The sequence below is a fragment of the Notothenia coriiceps genome, unplaced genomic scaffold (genome assembly GCF_000735185.1).
Source record: "Notothenia coriiceps isolate Sejong01 unplaced genomic scaffold, NC01 NC01_scaffold00037483, whole genome shotgun sequence".
NCBI classification, from domain to species: domain Eukaryota; kingdom Metazoa; phylum Chordata; class Actinopteri; order Perciformes; family Nototheniidae; genus Notothenia; species Notothenia coriiceps.
The window spans coordinates 355,032-372,727 of record NW_011370184.1 but is presented as its reverse complement, the minus strand read 5'-3'; the positions used below and the strand labels follow the sequence as shown (position 1 = coordinate 372,727).

At 38.8% G+C, this 17,696-nt stretch overlaps 1 protein-coding gene across 1 annotated transcript in view; it reads right to left on the bottom strand.

Moving 5' to 3' along the window:
* Positions 1-8,476: 8,476 nt before the first annotated feature.
* The window catches only part of LOC104967611 (rho-related GTP-binding protein RhoN-like), a 26,210-nt gene continuing 16,990 nt past the window's right edge, over positions 8,477-17,696 (bottom strand). Inside the window, exons 3-5 of the mRNA XM_010797117.1 lie at positions 14,140-14,249; positions 11,813-11,947; positions 8,477-8,965 (exon numbers count right to left, since the gene is read on the bottom strand). Of these exons, the coding sequence (XP_010795419.1) occupies positions 8,711-8,965; positions 11,813-11,947; positions 14,140-14,249 (500 nt within the window). The 3' untranslated portion in view covers positions 8,477-8,710. The remainder of the gene's footprint in view (positions 8,966-11,812; positions 11,948-14,139; positions 14,250-17,696) is intronic.

Below are 17,696 nucleotides of genomic sequence, written 5' to 3'. Positions count from 1 at the left end.
AAATATAAATTATTTCCTGTCTGGCAGCAGGAACTGACCCTTGCATTTGTTTTTGGTTTGTCGTGATTCATTACTTCAAATTATTTTAAAAACAGTGTTAAACCCCAGAAATCTACTTTTGCATGAACTGGATGTCCCTTTTAAAATAAACAAAAACATTTAAAAAGCATTTACATATAATACTTGATCATGTGGTTACTTACTTGTTCATAACAAAGTTAACATTTTAGTTTTTGGAAAGGAAACCCAAAAAGAGCATTTTGGGTTTATAACACACACACACACACACACACACACACTGCTCATTATAAACCAACGACTGGCTATGAGGTTTGCAGATAAAGTCCTACTTTTACTCCTACTATTCCCTACATAGAATAACACAAATTTGCATTTTATTCATTTGAACCCATCATTGCTTTCCCTCTATCGCTTCTTTCCACCTCCGCTTTCTATTTAATTGGACAAATCATTTTCCACAGTCAAATTGATTGTGACTTTGTGGGGGGTGGGGGGGTGGTGCAATGAATCCACTCTCTGGCATTGTGCTATAATTTCAGACAATTTCTAGCCTCCAACTATATGAGTAGAGTTCAGAGCAGCAATATTGAGTCAGTCGTTATGTGAATATATTTACTTTCAGTGTTACCTTTATCTTTAGAGGTGCTGGTTGTCAGATTTGAACTGATTTAAAGCTTTATATCAAACAGTCATAACAGCTTTAAAAATCCCGCAAATGTCAATGTGTTTCATTCACAATCTCCTCCTTCACATTGATGAAAAACAAGACCACTTACAGTATGTAAACCATGTGTATTCGTGTGTGGTGAACATGCCACCTTAATAATGTATGTTTCTACTTATAGCACTCACTCAACATCCCTCAGGAAGTGTTTGTGGTCAGTACGGTGGTGATTGTAATCTATGCAATAACCAGGGCTAATGTTGTGAAGAAATCATATCTGCAAAAACCATAAGCCATTGAAGCTATGTGGAAATGAGTGAAAGTGTTTGAAGGGCAGAGAGATATTGCAGAAAAGCGTATTACTCCTGCAGCTACGCTCAACTTTTCAAGCAGAATGAGCTTGGAACAATTATGACTCAATGACATGAGTCAACTTGAGTGACTGCACCATATATACGCTATAGTTTGAAAGCTGGAATGGAGATTTCAAGTGTTTTTTTACTGTAAGGGTTCATTTTAAATACAGAAGAAAGGGTACTATACACTGCAAACATGTGTTCCAACACGTTAATGCACATACCCAAGACTCCTTTCTTTACCTGCGGATTGTTTTGTATATTACAGCTATTGCACTTGGCAACTAGATGCAGGATAAATATAAATGTCGCATTCATGGTCATTCATTGCTATGACAACAACAGACGTCGAAAAACAGGTGGCTGAAAAATAGAGCCCACACGAAACAGTATTGTCAGCACGTTTGCTCCGAGGCCTTTTAAATGCCAGATGTGCGGTGCCAGACGCCACAGTGGCAGGACAGATATCCTCCAGTCAGCTGATTCTCAGAGCTGAGCTGCAGCTGAGCGCCCATTCAGCTCAGTGCACTGTGTAAGGGAGACAGCGTTACAGCATGATACAGAGTCCCGGCTCACAATGCAACCCTGTTTGCTTTCTTCTACTGTACAGTTAGCAGAATGGTTTTTAGCCTCTGGGTGATCTGTTAGTTGAATAACGACACAATGGTTGATGACTGTCAGACGACTAAAAGATGTGTCATTACAGTGTCAGCAGAAACCTGAAGCGTTGTCTAACAGTAGACGTTATTGAGATGTTGACAATGAAAATCCAACGTTTGTTTACAAAACAATAAAACCATTAATATTATTGCAGGCATGAAATCCTAATATCCTGATAACTGGACTTAAACTCCCACTGTACATTTTACATTTGCATTCAATTTAATATTGAATAATCAATTTCTTGCACAATTAATATCCTGCATTATATTTGGTAGTGGAAATTTGTATTTTTCCACTTTGTAATGCTTATTTCTGAAATATTTTTGACTGTCTTAATTTCTGTTATGTACATTGCCTTTTTATGCTGCTGCAACGCAAACATCTATCTATCTATCTATCTACCTACTTATAGTAAGACTAGGATTCTCTAAACATGCTTTGGGTTCTGTGTGCTTGTGCTTTGAGCTAAATGCTAATGTCAACATGCTAACAATAGCAATGCCAACATGCTGATGTTTAATGACAAAAAATGTTTACCATGTTCTCTATCTCAGATTAACATGTGAGCAAACATCTTATATTTAGCACAGAGCACACACAACCGCAGAGGCTGATGGGAATGTGATTAGTTGGCAGGTAATTGGTGTTAAACTAAAGGTATGCAAGCAATCCAATAGTTTTAACCTGTAAGTTATTAGGATACATCCTTTTGGAACAGTATGTTTGGACCAAAATTCATAGAATCAGAAATGTCAACATCATGGTGGAACTAGAAAAAACTCAAAGGATCATCAAAGTAAGCAGTCCTCTAAATGTATGTCTGTATAATTAAATTAGCAATCTGTCGAGTTGTAAATAAAAACGCACAGTAATCAATTGTTCACGCCAAAATATTAAAGCACAGAGATTTTAAAAACACGTCAGTTTGTCAGCAGTCATTTAGCTTGGTTACAGAATAGGAAATAACCAGTTTAAATATAATCTGTTGGTCACAAGTTGTGTTTTCTCTGTGAAAAGATGTCTGTGTTAAACCTCTTTAGCAGTAATCGAGTGACTGTGCGTGTAGGTCGGGGTGTCTCTGTGTGCATGATATTTCTGTTCAAACGTTGCACTGGGGAAATCAGCACAAAACAATCTGCTTGGCCATCTGGAAGGTTTCAACGTGCCTGTTTGTTTGTGAAGCTGCACATCTGTGTGTGTCTGCAAACATGTACAAGCAGATTGGCCTTTGCTTCAAACACTTGAGGGCAGTTCGTTACCCCACGGCTAAATTCTGAATGAGCAACGTGATTGATTCTGTTATTTTGCAATGACATAAGACCGGTGTGGTTACAAGAGTCAAAACAACACTCCATAACATTGTGACAAGAGAAACTACAAGAGCAGAACCACTGAAAATACCCATATGTCGGGTTGTTGTAATAGGAAGCATTCTTGGATTATTTTCTGGGACATTTTGCATTATTTTCCTGACTTTCAACGGGTCAAAAGATCAAGTGATTGAAAAAATAATCAGCAGATTACTTGATAATGGAGAAAATCGCTAGTTGCAGCTCTACCTTGGAGTCTGTTTCTTGATTTTCTTAAAATGTCAGGTTCATTACAGGTCAATACTGTCGAGTGTAGTAGAAATGCCAAAATTGATCCAATGACAATCTGTAAATCCATAATTATGTGTACTTCTCAGAACAAAAATATTGTAACAATCAAGGAAACTAAAGGATAAAAAGGCACCAGATGTATGTTGATACAAATCTAATCAGACTTGACTTCACAACTGGTTAATGACTCAGCCATTTTAGATTTGTGTGCTCCTTACATGCATGTTGATGTCAGCTCTCTATGGTCAAGCTGAAGAATGACTGCACTTGTCTGCTTTGACTGTTCTCACACTCTGCTTTGATCCTCATTAGTTGCTGGCCCAGTATTTTGGTCGCACCCTTTGCCTCCAAACCAAACACTGTCCACCTCAACAAAGTCCTTAAGGCCAGGTCATGAACAAGGAAACCTTTTTAGAAACACAACCGGTTGGGTTTGCTTAAAAACAAGTCTGTACAGCCTGTACAACTTTCCCTAATGTAGAAGGAAATGACACAGAATGTACACAGGTGGAACAAACTTTTTTTTTTAAACAGTATGAGCTTTGTTTACTCCTAGTTACATTTTCAAGAGTTCCGCCATAGTGAAGATTCAATTTCAGAAACGTCACCCTTTTTGGTTTTGTGTGTGTGTGCCCATATGCATGCTCATATGTGCAGCTGCATTTTATTGTGTGTGTGCGCTTTCCGTCGTCTTGACTCCACAAATGTGTCGCTTTTATTGTTGCGCAGAGAGAACAGAAGGAAAAGCCTGAGCCCTCATGGACACGGGGCACATATATATTTAATCTGCTCAATTTTACATACTGTTTAAATGGGTCCTGCATTTTTAATGACCCACTCTTTCCCACTGACACGGCAGCAACCATTATCCTGGCATTGCTATTATGTTGCTTGTATTGTGTGGTTTATGCTTGTTGCCAGCCTTTTTTCACCGTATTCCCTTTCCTTGTGATGTTAAAAGAGGGGATTTGAGTAAAACTGAACAGATATTAGAGCAGCGACGTCAGCCATCCTCCACCCTCACAGCATTAGGGTGCAGTTTTATGGCTACGGACACTTTGCAAGCAGGAATGGCATTAAAGATGCAGAAGGGTTGAGCCTCGGTGGTCACTGATCAGTGGTACTTTATAGTGGAATTAAAATGAAAAATGGACCTCCTGCAAAGTGTGTTTGTACCAGGATAATTGTGCATATAATAATAACACAGGACAGGCATTACATGGAGATAGATAACTTTCTGGTTTGAAAGGATTTAAACAAAACCCTAATACATTTTACATGTCAGAATTACCATAATTCAATTTGAACTTGTCACATGACCGCGTGTGACATTATTAACATTATTTACATGTGGCTGGTTCATCTGTCATGGGACATATAGCGCAGGCTGTAGGCTGGATTTGGATCCTGAAAGATGTTGTTGGAGTTGATTGTTGTTTGTCTTTAGTACATTCACGTCACATTCAAGGTAAACGCTTTGTGATTAGGCGGTTAGATTGAAAAGCAGCGAGACTCATGAAGAACAAGACTGAGAAACCTAATGTTTAGCTGTTTGTGGCTTCGTCTTACAACCGGAGAGCAGGCCTGCATATAAGAGGAACATCTGCAATGTGCTATAACATTGTTTAATATGATCATTTGACCTGTGATACATAATAACAAATATGTAACGCTAAGCCAATCTCTCCAATGGGGTACCTTTAGGTGAAGGCATGCTCTTATTCTTGTATCAACATAACTTTCATTTCTATCGTATTCATGATGAGACTCAGCTTATGCCTTTTATATTTCAAGTTTCAAGGCTTTATTGTCATTTGCACCTTAGCTACAGTGCAGATATAGCAATGAAACACTTAAGTCACAGGCTCCTCCAACAGTGCAGCATATATATAGGACATAGAACAAATAAGATATGCAAGTAAATACAAATAAAATAGACATAGTGCAGGAAGAGTCTTTATACATAAGTAAATGGAATATGATATGACAGATACATAATTTGTGAGATGCAAACAGATGAATATTTAAGGATGTTTTTTAATAAGTGCCAGTGTTTAATAGTCTTATGGCCTGTGGAATGAAACTGGATGGACTGAGATATTTCCAAAACTCTTCAGTTTTTCAGTTTTTGGCATTCATCTTTAATTGCCTAGCAGATATTTTCAGTCAATTGTCTGCATGCTTTCATCCTCCTCCAGAGAACTACTTATCCCCAGACTTTTCCTCGCAGCATTGTAAGGTTGACATTTATTTATTTTGTCAAATACAGCTAAGACTGATGGGAGTATCATTAGTGTTGTGTCAGGTGTGGACATATAAACTTCACACAGTATCTTTCATATCTTTCATGTTCCTCCCATATTTGCATTGAATCGTCTCTATTCTTTTACTTAGCTATTATCTTTTTCATTCCTTTGCACTTGCCCTGTACATTGTCAGTAGCAACAAGAGGTTTGCAAGGACTTATGCCAGGAACTGCATTATATTGTACCCGCTGTGAGTGCATTTGGCCTGGAGTGTTAGCTAAATCTAAAAGGACTATAGCCTATTCCATTTGTTCTAACTGACTGAATTGTAACTTTGGTTGTACTTTGGTTATAGTACTTATATGCCAACTCATAACTGCACATATAAAGATAAAATATGAAGTTGGAGGACCTTGACAATGGGATGAAATGGAAAGTAAATGAGAACATTATCGACGTGGGAGTCTAATGGTCTCTCTGTGGTCATATATCTTATGCCTCTTGGGTCATTTGAGTCTATTTTCCCTCCTACCTACTTTTTACGGCTGCTTCTCTCACACAAATCCCCTCATCCATATGGGAACGATCTGAAAATAGCTGAACAATTTTTGCCATTAATACACTATAGGAACTAGGTGCTCTGCAGTAGCTCCACAGTAAAACTGCTGTTGAAATTCCATCGACAGGTGAGGCTGCAAGGACAAGAGGGATGAGTGTTTGCCAAATATGTTTGTTCACTCCAGCCGAAGGCTAAAGAGTGATATCTTTCACCTTTTCTGTACCATCAACAAACATTTCCTCCACCAAAAGCAGAGGATGACCCAGTGCCTCAGGCTGAGGTCGCTCTAGCCTCGAAGTTTCTTACCTAACTTTATTTTACCGGCCCTTCACACAGAGCTGCAGCTGGTAAACAGAACCTAAGTGTAGATAACAAGAGTTGTCAGGTTGAAATTCAAGTCTGATTAAGTCCTATTCCTTCATCAAAGCTAGCCAGCAGGCTCATTCTTTGTATAATAATGAAAAAACATGACGTTTTATGTGGATAACGTTGGATTTAATCTATTATATTTACTTCCCTCTGCTGAAAATCATAAATTCTGAGTCGGACCAGCTATTATTAACCACCACTGGTATTTTAAATTAAATTACTATGCTGACGTTGTCGAGTACTGTATATATGCAAGGTTGTTGCTCCTCCATCTATATGGACGTCCTCTCCCCCCCGACTGGAGGTCCGCCCGGTCTCCCCTCGGGCGTGTGGTGCGACCTCGCGCTCCCTGCATGGCAGCGATGCTGTGAAATGTCACTTTGCCGTTGCTCACAGAGGCGGGGAGGCTGCTGCAGGGTCTGATCCATCGTGGTGGGAAACAAATGGAACAAGAGCCTAAAGGTCAGACCACCAGGCTCCTGAATACAGTTCAGTACTGCTGTATTCATTTTTAATGTGAGGGGAATATGTTCACATTACTTGTGATGTTGCTGGAGTATCTGTAAGTGGGAAAATAATGGCGGTGAAGGTCACAGAGCAGTAATGATGGTTTGCCTTCTCTTCATACTTGAATTTTGACTTTATCTGATTCTGAGCAGGCCTGTAGTCAACTTTTATGTAAAAAAAATTAGTTTTGTGATGTAATCTATTGCTTTCGACACACTTAAGGATGCAATGAGGCTCTTTTCTTTGGTCTGTCGGGTGTTCAGTCAAACGTTTGGATCCCATGTCAAATTTGATGGTTCACTATAAAATTTGGTAAATACAATCATTCATAGAAGATGGATCGTAGTAACTTTGGTGATACCCTTTTGGTATGTATTTTTGTTGGATCCTAATTAGCAGATTTTACAATGCTTAAACACTAAACCAAATTGGTTAACAACATAATCATTATACCTGCCAAACACCAAGAGTTATATCACTCCGAGAATGTTAGCATGCTGACGTTAGCATTTAGCTCAAACACTCGTTAAAAAGGCAGGATCATTTACGATCTTAAGTTTTAAGGCCATTGTTGCTAATAACTGTTAGGTGATTTGCGTTAATATGCATTTTTATCTCGGGTTGTTGCAGATGAGCTGTTTACATGATGTTGAAGTATGGCTTTATGTAGTAGTATTTTGGCAAAGTTATTAATTTACTGTTACTATTTCTTTGCTGTTCATTAGAAAATCTTGCTCTAGTGAAAAAGTTATATATTTCACGACAGAAGCTTATTCAAGGACTAATGTTTGTGCCTTCCAGAGCAAAAATCTCATGAGCTGGGAACTAGCGTAACCCCTGCACCAAAGGAAGACACAAGTATAACAAATCATTTACCATTCATACCCAAACTTTTCTAAGCGTAATTATTTATAAAGGCCAAATTACAGTGACATGAATAAATTACATATTGAAGATGTCCCAACATTCAGCAGAGCCATTTTTATTTATTTCATTATCACATGTACAACATAACATTCACCCAATGTACTCTCTTCGTGACTTTCCTTCCCAGTGTGAATAAGGACAATATTCATTGCACAACACTTCAGTTGTATGTGGTGAGTGATTAATAAGATTTTAATATTAAAGCACTTGTGGTTTAAGAACATTTGTGTCATCTCAGGCACAAGTTATTTTTATTTAGTCCAGATTTTAAACTTGTCATATGAAGTGAAACAGCAAAGTTAATCCCTGACATTTAGGAATAACTCGGAACAGTTGCGTGCATCATTTTGTGCTTCATTTACTTTGCCACTTAAAGAGAGAAAAGTTTGTCAAAACAGGAAACAACATAAAGCCCATCCCTTTTAAAGCTGGTTCCTGCAGGCTGATCTTTCCTATGTTTTTTTTTTTTTACTTTCAACCCCATACTCTTATATATATTTTTCTTTCCTTTGTATCATTTTCTTACCAGCCTTTTTGTGTCCATGACCATTTGTCCACTTGTTAAAGAAAGAGCGTTAAATAGCTTTGCCACAACAATGACCATCCCCAATGAGAAATATAACAAGGAAAGTTTTGCTAAAGATGGACAAACATTTCCTCAAAGAACTCCACAGGATAGAATAGTTTCTTCTTTTCATCACATCGTCCTTTATGCAGTGCAAAGACCTGACAAGAATTCACCAATAAATTAAGTTCATGTGCGGCATGGTTTTCAGTCTGTTGGTTAGACTCTGGTCCTACATGAGCACGCAGCTTTTGGCCCGGTCCTTTCTAATGGCGGGTGTTTGCTCAAGAATCTCAGTCCGAGGTGGCTGCTGGGAAACCCGCTTGAGTCCGAGGCGCGTGCCAGCACGCTTCATCTGGGGTTGATTGATACGGGACACGGAGGCAAGGGTGGTTACGTGGAAAACATCACGGACGCTGTTCTCTGAATACTTCGAGGTGCACTCTGTGTAGGCCACTGCGCCAATCTGCCTCGCCAAAGTGGTTCCCTAAAAACAGAGAAAGATATAAAATATGAGGTTGTTAGGACAACATGTAAACATGAAAATCAAAAGAAGCAAAGCAGATAATTTGCAATATTAGCATTCATTTCCAACTGTTTGTGGCATGAGACAAACGTATAATCAATATTTATTATCCTTATTAGCTCTGGTTTGGGTCTCCACCAACTTCTCCGAGAATTGCCTGGCTCTTTAGCTGCTAGTAGCTAACCTACAGTAGTTCTCTGTTTGTTACTCGATTTGGCACGTAGCATTTCCTCAGTCTTTGCCTGCTGCTCATCCTACTGTTTCGGAAAAAACGGTTGATTAGAAAACTGAGACTGAACCAAAAGTGTATCTCCCTGTAGGAAGACAACAAAAAGCTTAATGCCTGTAAAATACTACACCGCCATCAGGTCATAATGCTTTGTGGTTTCAATATCTAAAAGAGTCTCCTTTCACATTAGATTTAGTTATTTGATCCATTTTCATGTTTTTGCAGTTTTTAATTCAAACATTTATCCAGTCGTGTGCTTTGGTTTTTGTTTGTTTGTTGTCCAAAAGAGGGTGATTCACCCAAAGAGCTGCTGAGAGCTAGTACTTAGTGCAAATTGTATGTATGTGTGAGAGAGAAAGGGGGGGGGTCATGTGGTGGCAATGATGCTTTTTGCATTCTTAAATGTCCTTAAACCATGTTGAACCTCTGGCACACTGTTGAAAGTCTCTTGTTATCCAACAGGGTCAAAATGAAACATTTCCATTTGGTTTTTGAAAGCCATACTATGAGTGCTCCAATGCAGAAACGGTGGACTTTGAAACCCTCTTTAAAAAGTGTGTTTTTATTTTGTACTATTTGTAAATGCTGTTAGATCATCCCTACCTTATAATTTTGTGGATATCAGACCCTTGGTCTTGTGAAGTAAACACTTCCCTCCTAATAAAAGCCTAAGCTCAGAGAAGTATGATAGCTAGCTGGGGCATACACAAACTAAAGATCCTCTACACAGCTATGAAATATTTAAGGCCTATCTGTGTAACTGTAAAATTAAAGCGTAAATGCTCAACTTATTCCCAGTAGTGGTTATATCACTGTCTTAAATCTGCACTGGTTAAAATGGTATATATGGTGCTTTCATTTTGCTTAGCTGTCCTCCAAGAACTGTGTTTTGGTGTTTCATGTAGAAAGAAAGATTGTGTATACTTCTTTTAAATGTAAAAATAGCACTTTGACTCTGTTGCTTTCTCACTATCTCTTGAGTTTATTTCATTCTTTCTTTGTGGAGTGTGTCATCAATTGGATTCGTCGACTTCTTTGGCAGTGAAACATCAACACGTTGTGACAGTGTGGGTGTGCAGCCATCAGTGTTAGAGATGTTCCATATTGATGGAGTATCTAGCGGTCAGCTGTGATAATAATATCCTTATTCTATGAAAAACATGAAAGACTGTAGCTGTGCTTCCAGGGAGGTCGCCTTATCGTTGCATTAATGTGAACCTTCCAACACTTCAAGTCTGTGTTTGGACGCCTTTAAGCCGATTACAGCAGTAGTCACACAATGAGTGTGCGGTTTATTCTTGCGAATGCACTTTCCCTGGGGGATCAGCTGGTCAAGAGGCTGAAATGTAAAGGTCACAGTTTGTGGCTCTTTGGAGTGCAGCTTTTTGAATGCATCAAGAAAATTCTAAAGCTACATTTTCTTTTTACAAATCCAGCAATTTTCAACCTTTTTTCTATTTCTTGTACAATACTATTCAGCTAATGGACTAACAGTGCAGCCTCTGTAGGGTTTCACTGTTGATTGTTACTTTGTATTCATACATTTAGTCAAAAATCATGTCATTTAAATAAACACAAGACGTTGTTTTGACACATTAGGAGTGAACTGAAGTCATTGTTTGGGTTCTTTTGGGAAGATTTTTTGAAACTTAAAAAAAAAAAAGAAGATTTATTTGAGCAACCAGTGCCTTTATTTATTGAGAAAGAGGGCCTCATTACCATACAAGGGCCACCAGCTCTACCAATTCAGCCTTAAACGTCCTTTATGTAAGACTGTTCTGGAAATCTATAGTAAACATCCAGCCAAACAAGTTGAAAGTGGCCACAAAGGGTGGACTAGAAGAAAGAAAGAGTTTCAAAGTTCAAAATGGCTGCTGTTAAAATGTCAGGAAAACATTTGCCTCAGACAAAAGTTTCGGTTCATGTGGAGCTAAATCACTTTATCAAGAGAAAGTTTTCGACTAAATTTGATGCGATTACTGAAAGGAAAACGAGGGCAGTTATCTTTGCTTCGTCGGAGGTATGAGAAAACATTATTATGTTGACAAAAGGGTGCCAAGAAGTGTGAATTTACATTTACATGAAAATAGGCTATTAAAATGCATGCATGCCACTGTTCATCTCTCCAAGACACAAACAAAACAATTGTATTATCGCACATCCGGCTGTTTGTCTCTAGCTCTTTTATTCCCCTTGTTTTCTCCATTTCTATGAAAGTGATGATCTAAAGCAAATGTGATTTTCTCAATTCATTTTCAAAAGTTTTGTTTGTGTGCACAGGAGAATAAGAAGTTGATGTCATTTGTGTGGGATGATACTATTAAATGTGTGAATCAGTGTTACTATAGGCAAATGGAAATCGCTGCAGTGGAAAATTACAAAGGACTGTACCAACAATATATCATAGGTGTTTCAAAAATGATATTGATCAAATCTGTTAAAACCATACTATTCAGTTCTTCACACATACCAAAGACTGTCGCATTGTTACACTTTGGTAACAGAAGCTGTATGTCCAAGCTGGATTTGACAGTGTTGATGCCAACAGATAAAAACAGATGAGTGTCTGCACTCCTCACCTGTTCGTGGGTGACGGGGATGAGTCTGTGTTTGGAAAGCTCTCTCATGACATTGAGGTCTGTCCTCATGTCCAACTTGCAGCCAACCAGCACCACTTTGGCGTTTGGACAGAACTCCTGCGTCTCCCCCTGCCACTGTATATAAATAGACACATACATATGAGTGGAGCATTATGAATCAGACACAGGTTCAAATGAGGATATCGGAAAAGGTTTTCTTTCCATTATGCAGAAAACAATTTCCGACCCCCTCCGATACCCACAACACAACAATAACGATGTTCTGTTAGCAACAACTTGGATGCTCATGGTTATAAAAGCTAGAAGAAGAAAGAGAGAAAGACCTGACTCAAACCATCAAACACTTTCTCCTTATCGTTTTCTTTCTCTCTGAGATTCTTGTCATTATCTCCTCACACCATGGCACAGACACTTTGAGCATTGCTGCTCCATTTGTTCTCCTTTTACAAAGAGCCCTTTTCTCCCGATGCCTGTGTCTCTGCTGTTACAGGCTCCAGTGTGCGGTGCAGTTGTGCAGAGTGAGCTGTTGCCTTTCAATGGGCCGCTCCGCCGAACAGTGTGCAACTCGTGAATAGCAGCAATTTAAATCAGTCACAAAGGACCCATGGGAAGAGCAGCTTATTGTTTGTGTTAATATTCAGAATTGCTAAGAGTTTTGTCCGGGATAAAGAGCAGAATGAGAGCACTCAAAGTTTATAAAAAGACAATAATGGAGGCTGGTTATTTTCGGGTAACTTCGTCTTCAACAGACGTTAAGGGAGGCTTTTTTTAGACATTTATACCAGGAAGAAAACATTGCAGCTAACATCATTTAAAAGTTAAAGAAATGTATGGAATGTAAAATGTTGTTATGTGTTGAGCTTTTTGAAAGGTCGTTTCAATTATAGATGTTTTTAGTTGCTAGTTTAATATTCATAAAGTGGGTTGAGTTACACTCTTAGAGAATTTGTACTCATCATCTATTTTTGAAATAATTGGGTACATCAACCACCAGGTTCTTAAGCTCACTAAAAACTTCAACTGGTGTGTATGAGTCCTTTGTGCATCGTCCCTATGCTGTGCACAAATGTTGTTGATGTACTCTATTTATTGTCACTGACCCCAGGGTGCTTTATTCAGCTACACTGAAACAGTGGTTGTTAGAACCTATGATTACAATTATCCACCCTTTCATCATCAGCCAGCAGGTTTGTTTGTGTTTGTCATCCTCTGCTATTGTGCTTGAAGTGTTTGTACAGCTTCTGGACTTCATATGTACTAGTTGAAAATGCTGGTGATGGTTTCTCTTATCATAGCTTTCATAATCTTCAATAGTCTCTCAACAAATAACCTGATACTTCGATTCAAACAGGCAAGGGCGGCAGAAAGACGGAGAGGTGATATTAAGGATGACATGCAGCAATGTTGGCAGGCTGCTAGTCAGGAAGTTATGATGAAAATGTGAGAAAATGTTGCCAGCTGCAAAGTTGGAAGTGTTAAAAGAAGGTGATAGCCGGGTAGAGGCTGCGATAACATATGAGAGAGCGTAATGCTAGATGAGAAATCTTCTTACATTGGAGATTTGAGAAGAGATTGGTCTGAAGAGAACAAAGGGTATAAAATGAAAAGAGGAAGTGATAAGAGTCAGGGGGTATTTTTGAAGCTTAGCCATAGTGAGAAAAAATAGCCATCTTAGAGGAAAATGGAAGGGGCAGAAGAGGTTGTTAAGCTTTCCAAAAAAATGGCAGAAGAAATAAGATGTAGGCTTTCAATGTCAAAATAAATGGAAACAAGTCATGGTGGCACATTGCAATCCTTTGAATTGTCCCTAAACTTTTCATAGTGACCCTTCAACATGTCACTGTGGCATGCATTGTGAGATCAGTTTATTCACCGCTATTACTAAGGTCATCTAATGAGGTCAAAGTTCAAGTTAGTTCTCCAGTGGACCCCCTGTAGGTGTGAGAATTTGTCGAACATAAAAGATAAACGTTTTGGTTTTGTATTGATGATGTCATTGATGAGTGATCGTGCAGACTCCAGGAATGTCTGCGGACTGGGGAGGTTAAAAAATGTCAGTGAAAATGAACATTTATCAATAACTAAAAACGCTACGAGTTCCAAAGCAAATCCTTAAAAACGCTATGTGTGCCTCGCAGTAATTACTCAATAATTGGAAAGATTAAAATCTACATCAAAGTATCCTTTAATGCCGCTCTGATGTTTGCAGTCGTGATAAAAAGCAAATGTTCCTTGAAAACCGCCTCAGCTTCGTCAGGGAGAAATCAAACAGGACAAATTCACACTTCTGTTACTGCGTCACTGACCTTTTTGAGCACGCTGTCCAGTGTTTCTGGACGGCTGATGTCGAAGCAGATGAGGACAGCGTCTGAGTCGGGATACGCTAACGGACGCACGTTGTCATAGTAGGTTGAACCTGTAGGCGAAAAAAACACACAGAGATGACCAACGTTTCCAGGTGGATTATATGTTGTTTAGTTACTTTTTGATATCACAAAGTGAGTCATTGCAGAGCACCTTTGGCGCTAATAACTATGATTGAATGTAATTACCATGAACTAAAGCACTCTGCAGATGACAATGAGTGGGTGTGATTCATTGCTTTCGAACAGAGAGGCCTCGTCCAAAACCCCTGGTCTGTTCGTCCGACAGTCTTGAATAAGCCAACAGACAGACATGTGACAGTGATATAATGAATGGCTCAAACAAAGCGTCACCTGGCATTTCAGAATGCCATGTTTTTTTGTCGGGGGCCCGGGCTGAATTGAGCATTGTGACCTGGGCAAGGGGACACATTCCTGTCCATTAGGGACAACATTCCCTCTCCTTTTCCCCCCATTGTCTCCAACACTATGTGGTTTTGTCCCCGTGAGCAGGGCTTTGGCAACTTAACAAAAAATGTGTTTGACAGAAAAATTCCCAAAGAACACGAGTAAATGAGTGCTGCACAAACATAAAAACAATTCACACATTGAAGTTGTTTTGAAAAATACCCAACACTGAAATTCTTCAAACTGAAGGAGAGTCAGTATGTTGGTATATGTCAAAACAAGTTACAGATGTGTATGTAAATGTATTAAATCAAATGGACACTAACTCAAATAAATAATCCAAACTTGACTTTAAGCTTGTTGGATGAAACAGAGACATTTTTTGTGATCCAATTGTTGTGGATTTCATTTAATTTCCAGCTCCTCAAATGCCATTTAAATTATAAATATATCACATCACCGAAGCTAAAGATCTTCTAACTTATACTGCGCCTTTTATTTGTTCATGATATGGAAACAATTTTACAGTTTAGGTAATAGTTGTTGCTCCTTAATTACTTTGTGTTCACCTTCCAATGAGTTTATTTTAGTAAGACAACACAAACATTGAATTTGTTAAAAACCTGCCTTGTGTTGCATTCAGTTTTTAGATGTCGAATCAGGGAATCAAATGTAATCCTAATCAATGACATAGATGGCACAATTATTAAGGATTTTTCTTTTTACCTACCAAGTTATTTTGAATTGTAATTGCACAACAGCAACACACCTGGAGGGTAAAACACAGGTACAGTACGTGTGTCCAAAAAAGCAGCTATATTTACCAGAATTTGTGTCATTCTCTCAAAACCCTGCCCCTAAGCAGACCACGTGTTTGTGCATGTGTTGCTGTGGTCAGAAATGTCAAACTAAAGGCCACAACCATTTCCCCTGTCTCTCTGACTAATTATTGCTCCTGGGTTTCACACATACTCTATTCACACACACATGCACAGACACACACACATGATCTCTCTTTCTTTTTGGTGGTTAAGCTTTGTCTTGGTCCAAGTGTAACACAGAAGATGTGGATTATTCATTTGATAAAAAGAAGACTGGGCGAGGGGCTGTGTATCCGACGGTGCTCATAAACCACCCGTAGGTCTGCACAGTTTACACATGAGTGAACCCACAGATGTAGCTCAGCTTCACACCGTCAGCTCCACCTCTGCATCAGACGGCAGCTGTGAACAACTTAAAAAGTGTCAGCCTTCAGCTGATCCTCTGCAAGTCTAGAAAGTTATTGCCATTTTGAGAAAAGTTTTTGGATGTTACTAACAAGGTTTGTGCCGATGTTATTAGTGAAGGTTCATCCTTGAAGTCAGTGTTTCTGTCTTTGTGTTAAACAACCACCCACCTAAAACCATAAAAACTATATATTTATGAAATACTGCTGGCCTTTTCTGGGCAATAAGATCTGACACTTTTAAAAAGTCATTTGTAAACGTTCTCAGTCAGCATTTTCGCAAGTACACAAGGCTACAGCTATGCAGAGAAATGCCTTTCGTCATCAGTAGAACTTGTGCCAATTATTGCAAAATACTATAACAAATGATGTATTTGTCCATCAATCTTAAGTTATTACAAATACAGAGACAGCCAACACATGTTTAAGTTGTGTTGTAACGTTAAAAAAGGTATTTGCCAAAGGTCATTATCAGTATAGGAAACTGCTCTTGCTATAATAGAGACAGTTTTTCTTGTCAACAGTTCATGTTCACATTCAGGGTGAAAGTTGCACAAGACATTTTTTTAATTGGTTGAATGAACAACACATAACTCTCATTGTTAACATTAATAAACAAGGAAGAAACATTTTTATAGGAAAGGATAGAAAATAACTTCAATGAGGATTAAAAATCCATATAAATGTAAGTCAACAAGGACGCATTACCCAGTCTGCCATCACCTTTTATTCCAGGGTTCTCAGTATAAAACCTCATAAGCAGACAATTACGATTCTGTCAAACTTTTCCCCAAGGCAAGAACATAATGAAACTCCATTATGCTTTAATGAAATTTTAAAAAGCCATTTCACAAAACCTCTTTATACACTTCTTTATTTAAGCAGACATAATGGAGGTGGAAATCTATTCTCCATTATTCAAGCTAGAACGCATAACAGAGTTAGACAACAACATGTTGTTCAATCAGATAAAAGATGTTTCCCAATCAGAGCAATTAGAAGGACTGTCCAAGGTGCTGATAATGTGACTGTCAATCTACCTGCAGGCATGTAGGTTAGGGTTTCTTTTATGCAGCAGTACTCCCCTCTGAAGTTTGCCATCTCTTAATCTCGCCACCCAGGGCCGTCCCTCCCTACAGGCCGATCATGCAGACTGCGTGGGGCCTCATCTTGCGGAGGGTGCCTATTCAGTTATCTGGTACTTCTTCTGCAGCTGAAGTTGTTTATTGTTTTGCCAAGTCCTCCTCTTCTGCTCAGTCTACCTAGCCCTGCCAGAATAAACAAGCATCTATAGAGTGGAGGGATGACGTATTTACCCGGAAGTAAGCTGCACACGGGTTCCCTCGACAGAAAGCAATGGGATTTCTCCATAGGATTTTGGAAAATAGCTCGAAATAAGGTCTGTGGAAAAGGAACCTGTTAGATGAATGCATGTTTTGTTCAGCCGGATAATATCCACATGTCTACCCTACTTTTATCATTTTTGAGTCATAAATCTAATCCAGAAGCAAAATGCTAACGTTATACTATAAACAAACTACAGCAGGGTCGCTGCTTCAACGTCTCGCAAACTTAAGATCGATATTCAAAAATACAGATTCTAAATTGTACAAGTTGGAGCTTTTGGTTTAACAGTTTGCAAGAGCGCAGGTACTTGCTTTCAAGCAGAACAGGGGGAAAAAAACTTAGCGGGAGTGTTTCTAGGGATGCATATCATTGACTTTTTTACGACACAGATACCGATACCACTGAACGATACCGATACTCAACCGATACATATCGTGATACTTTGAAAATGTATCATCCCACAATTACTCCCATGAAGCGCTTTACGATATAGTTAACATGTCAAATGAATATTACATTC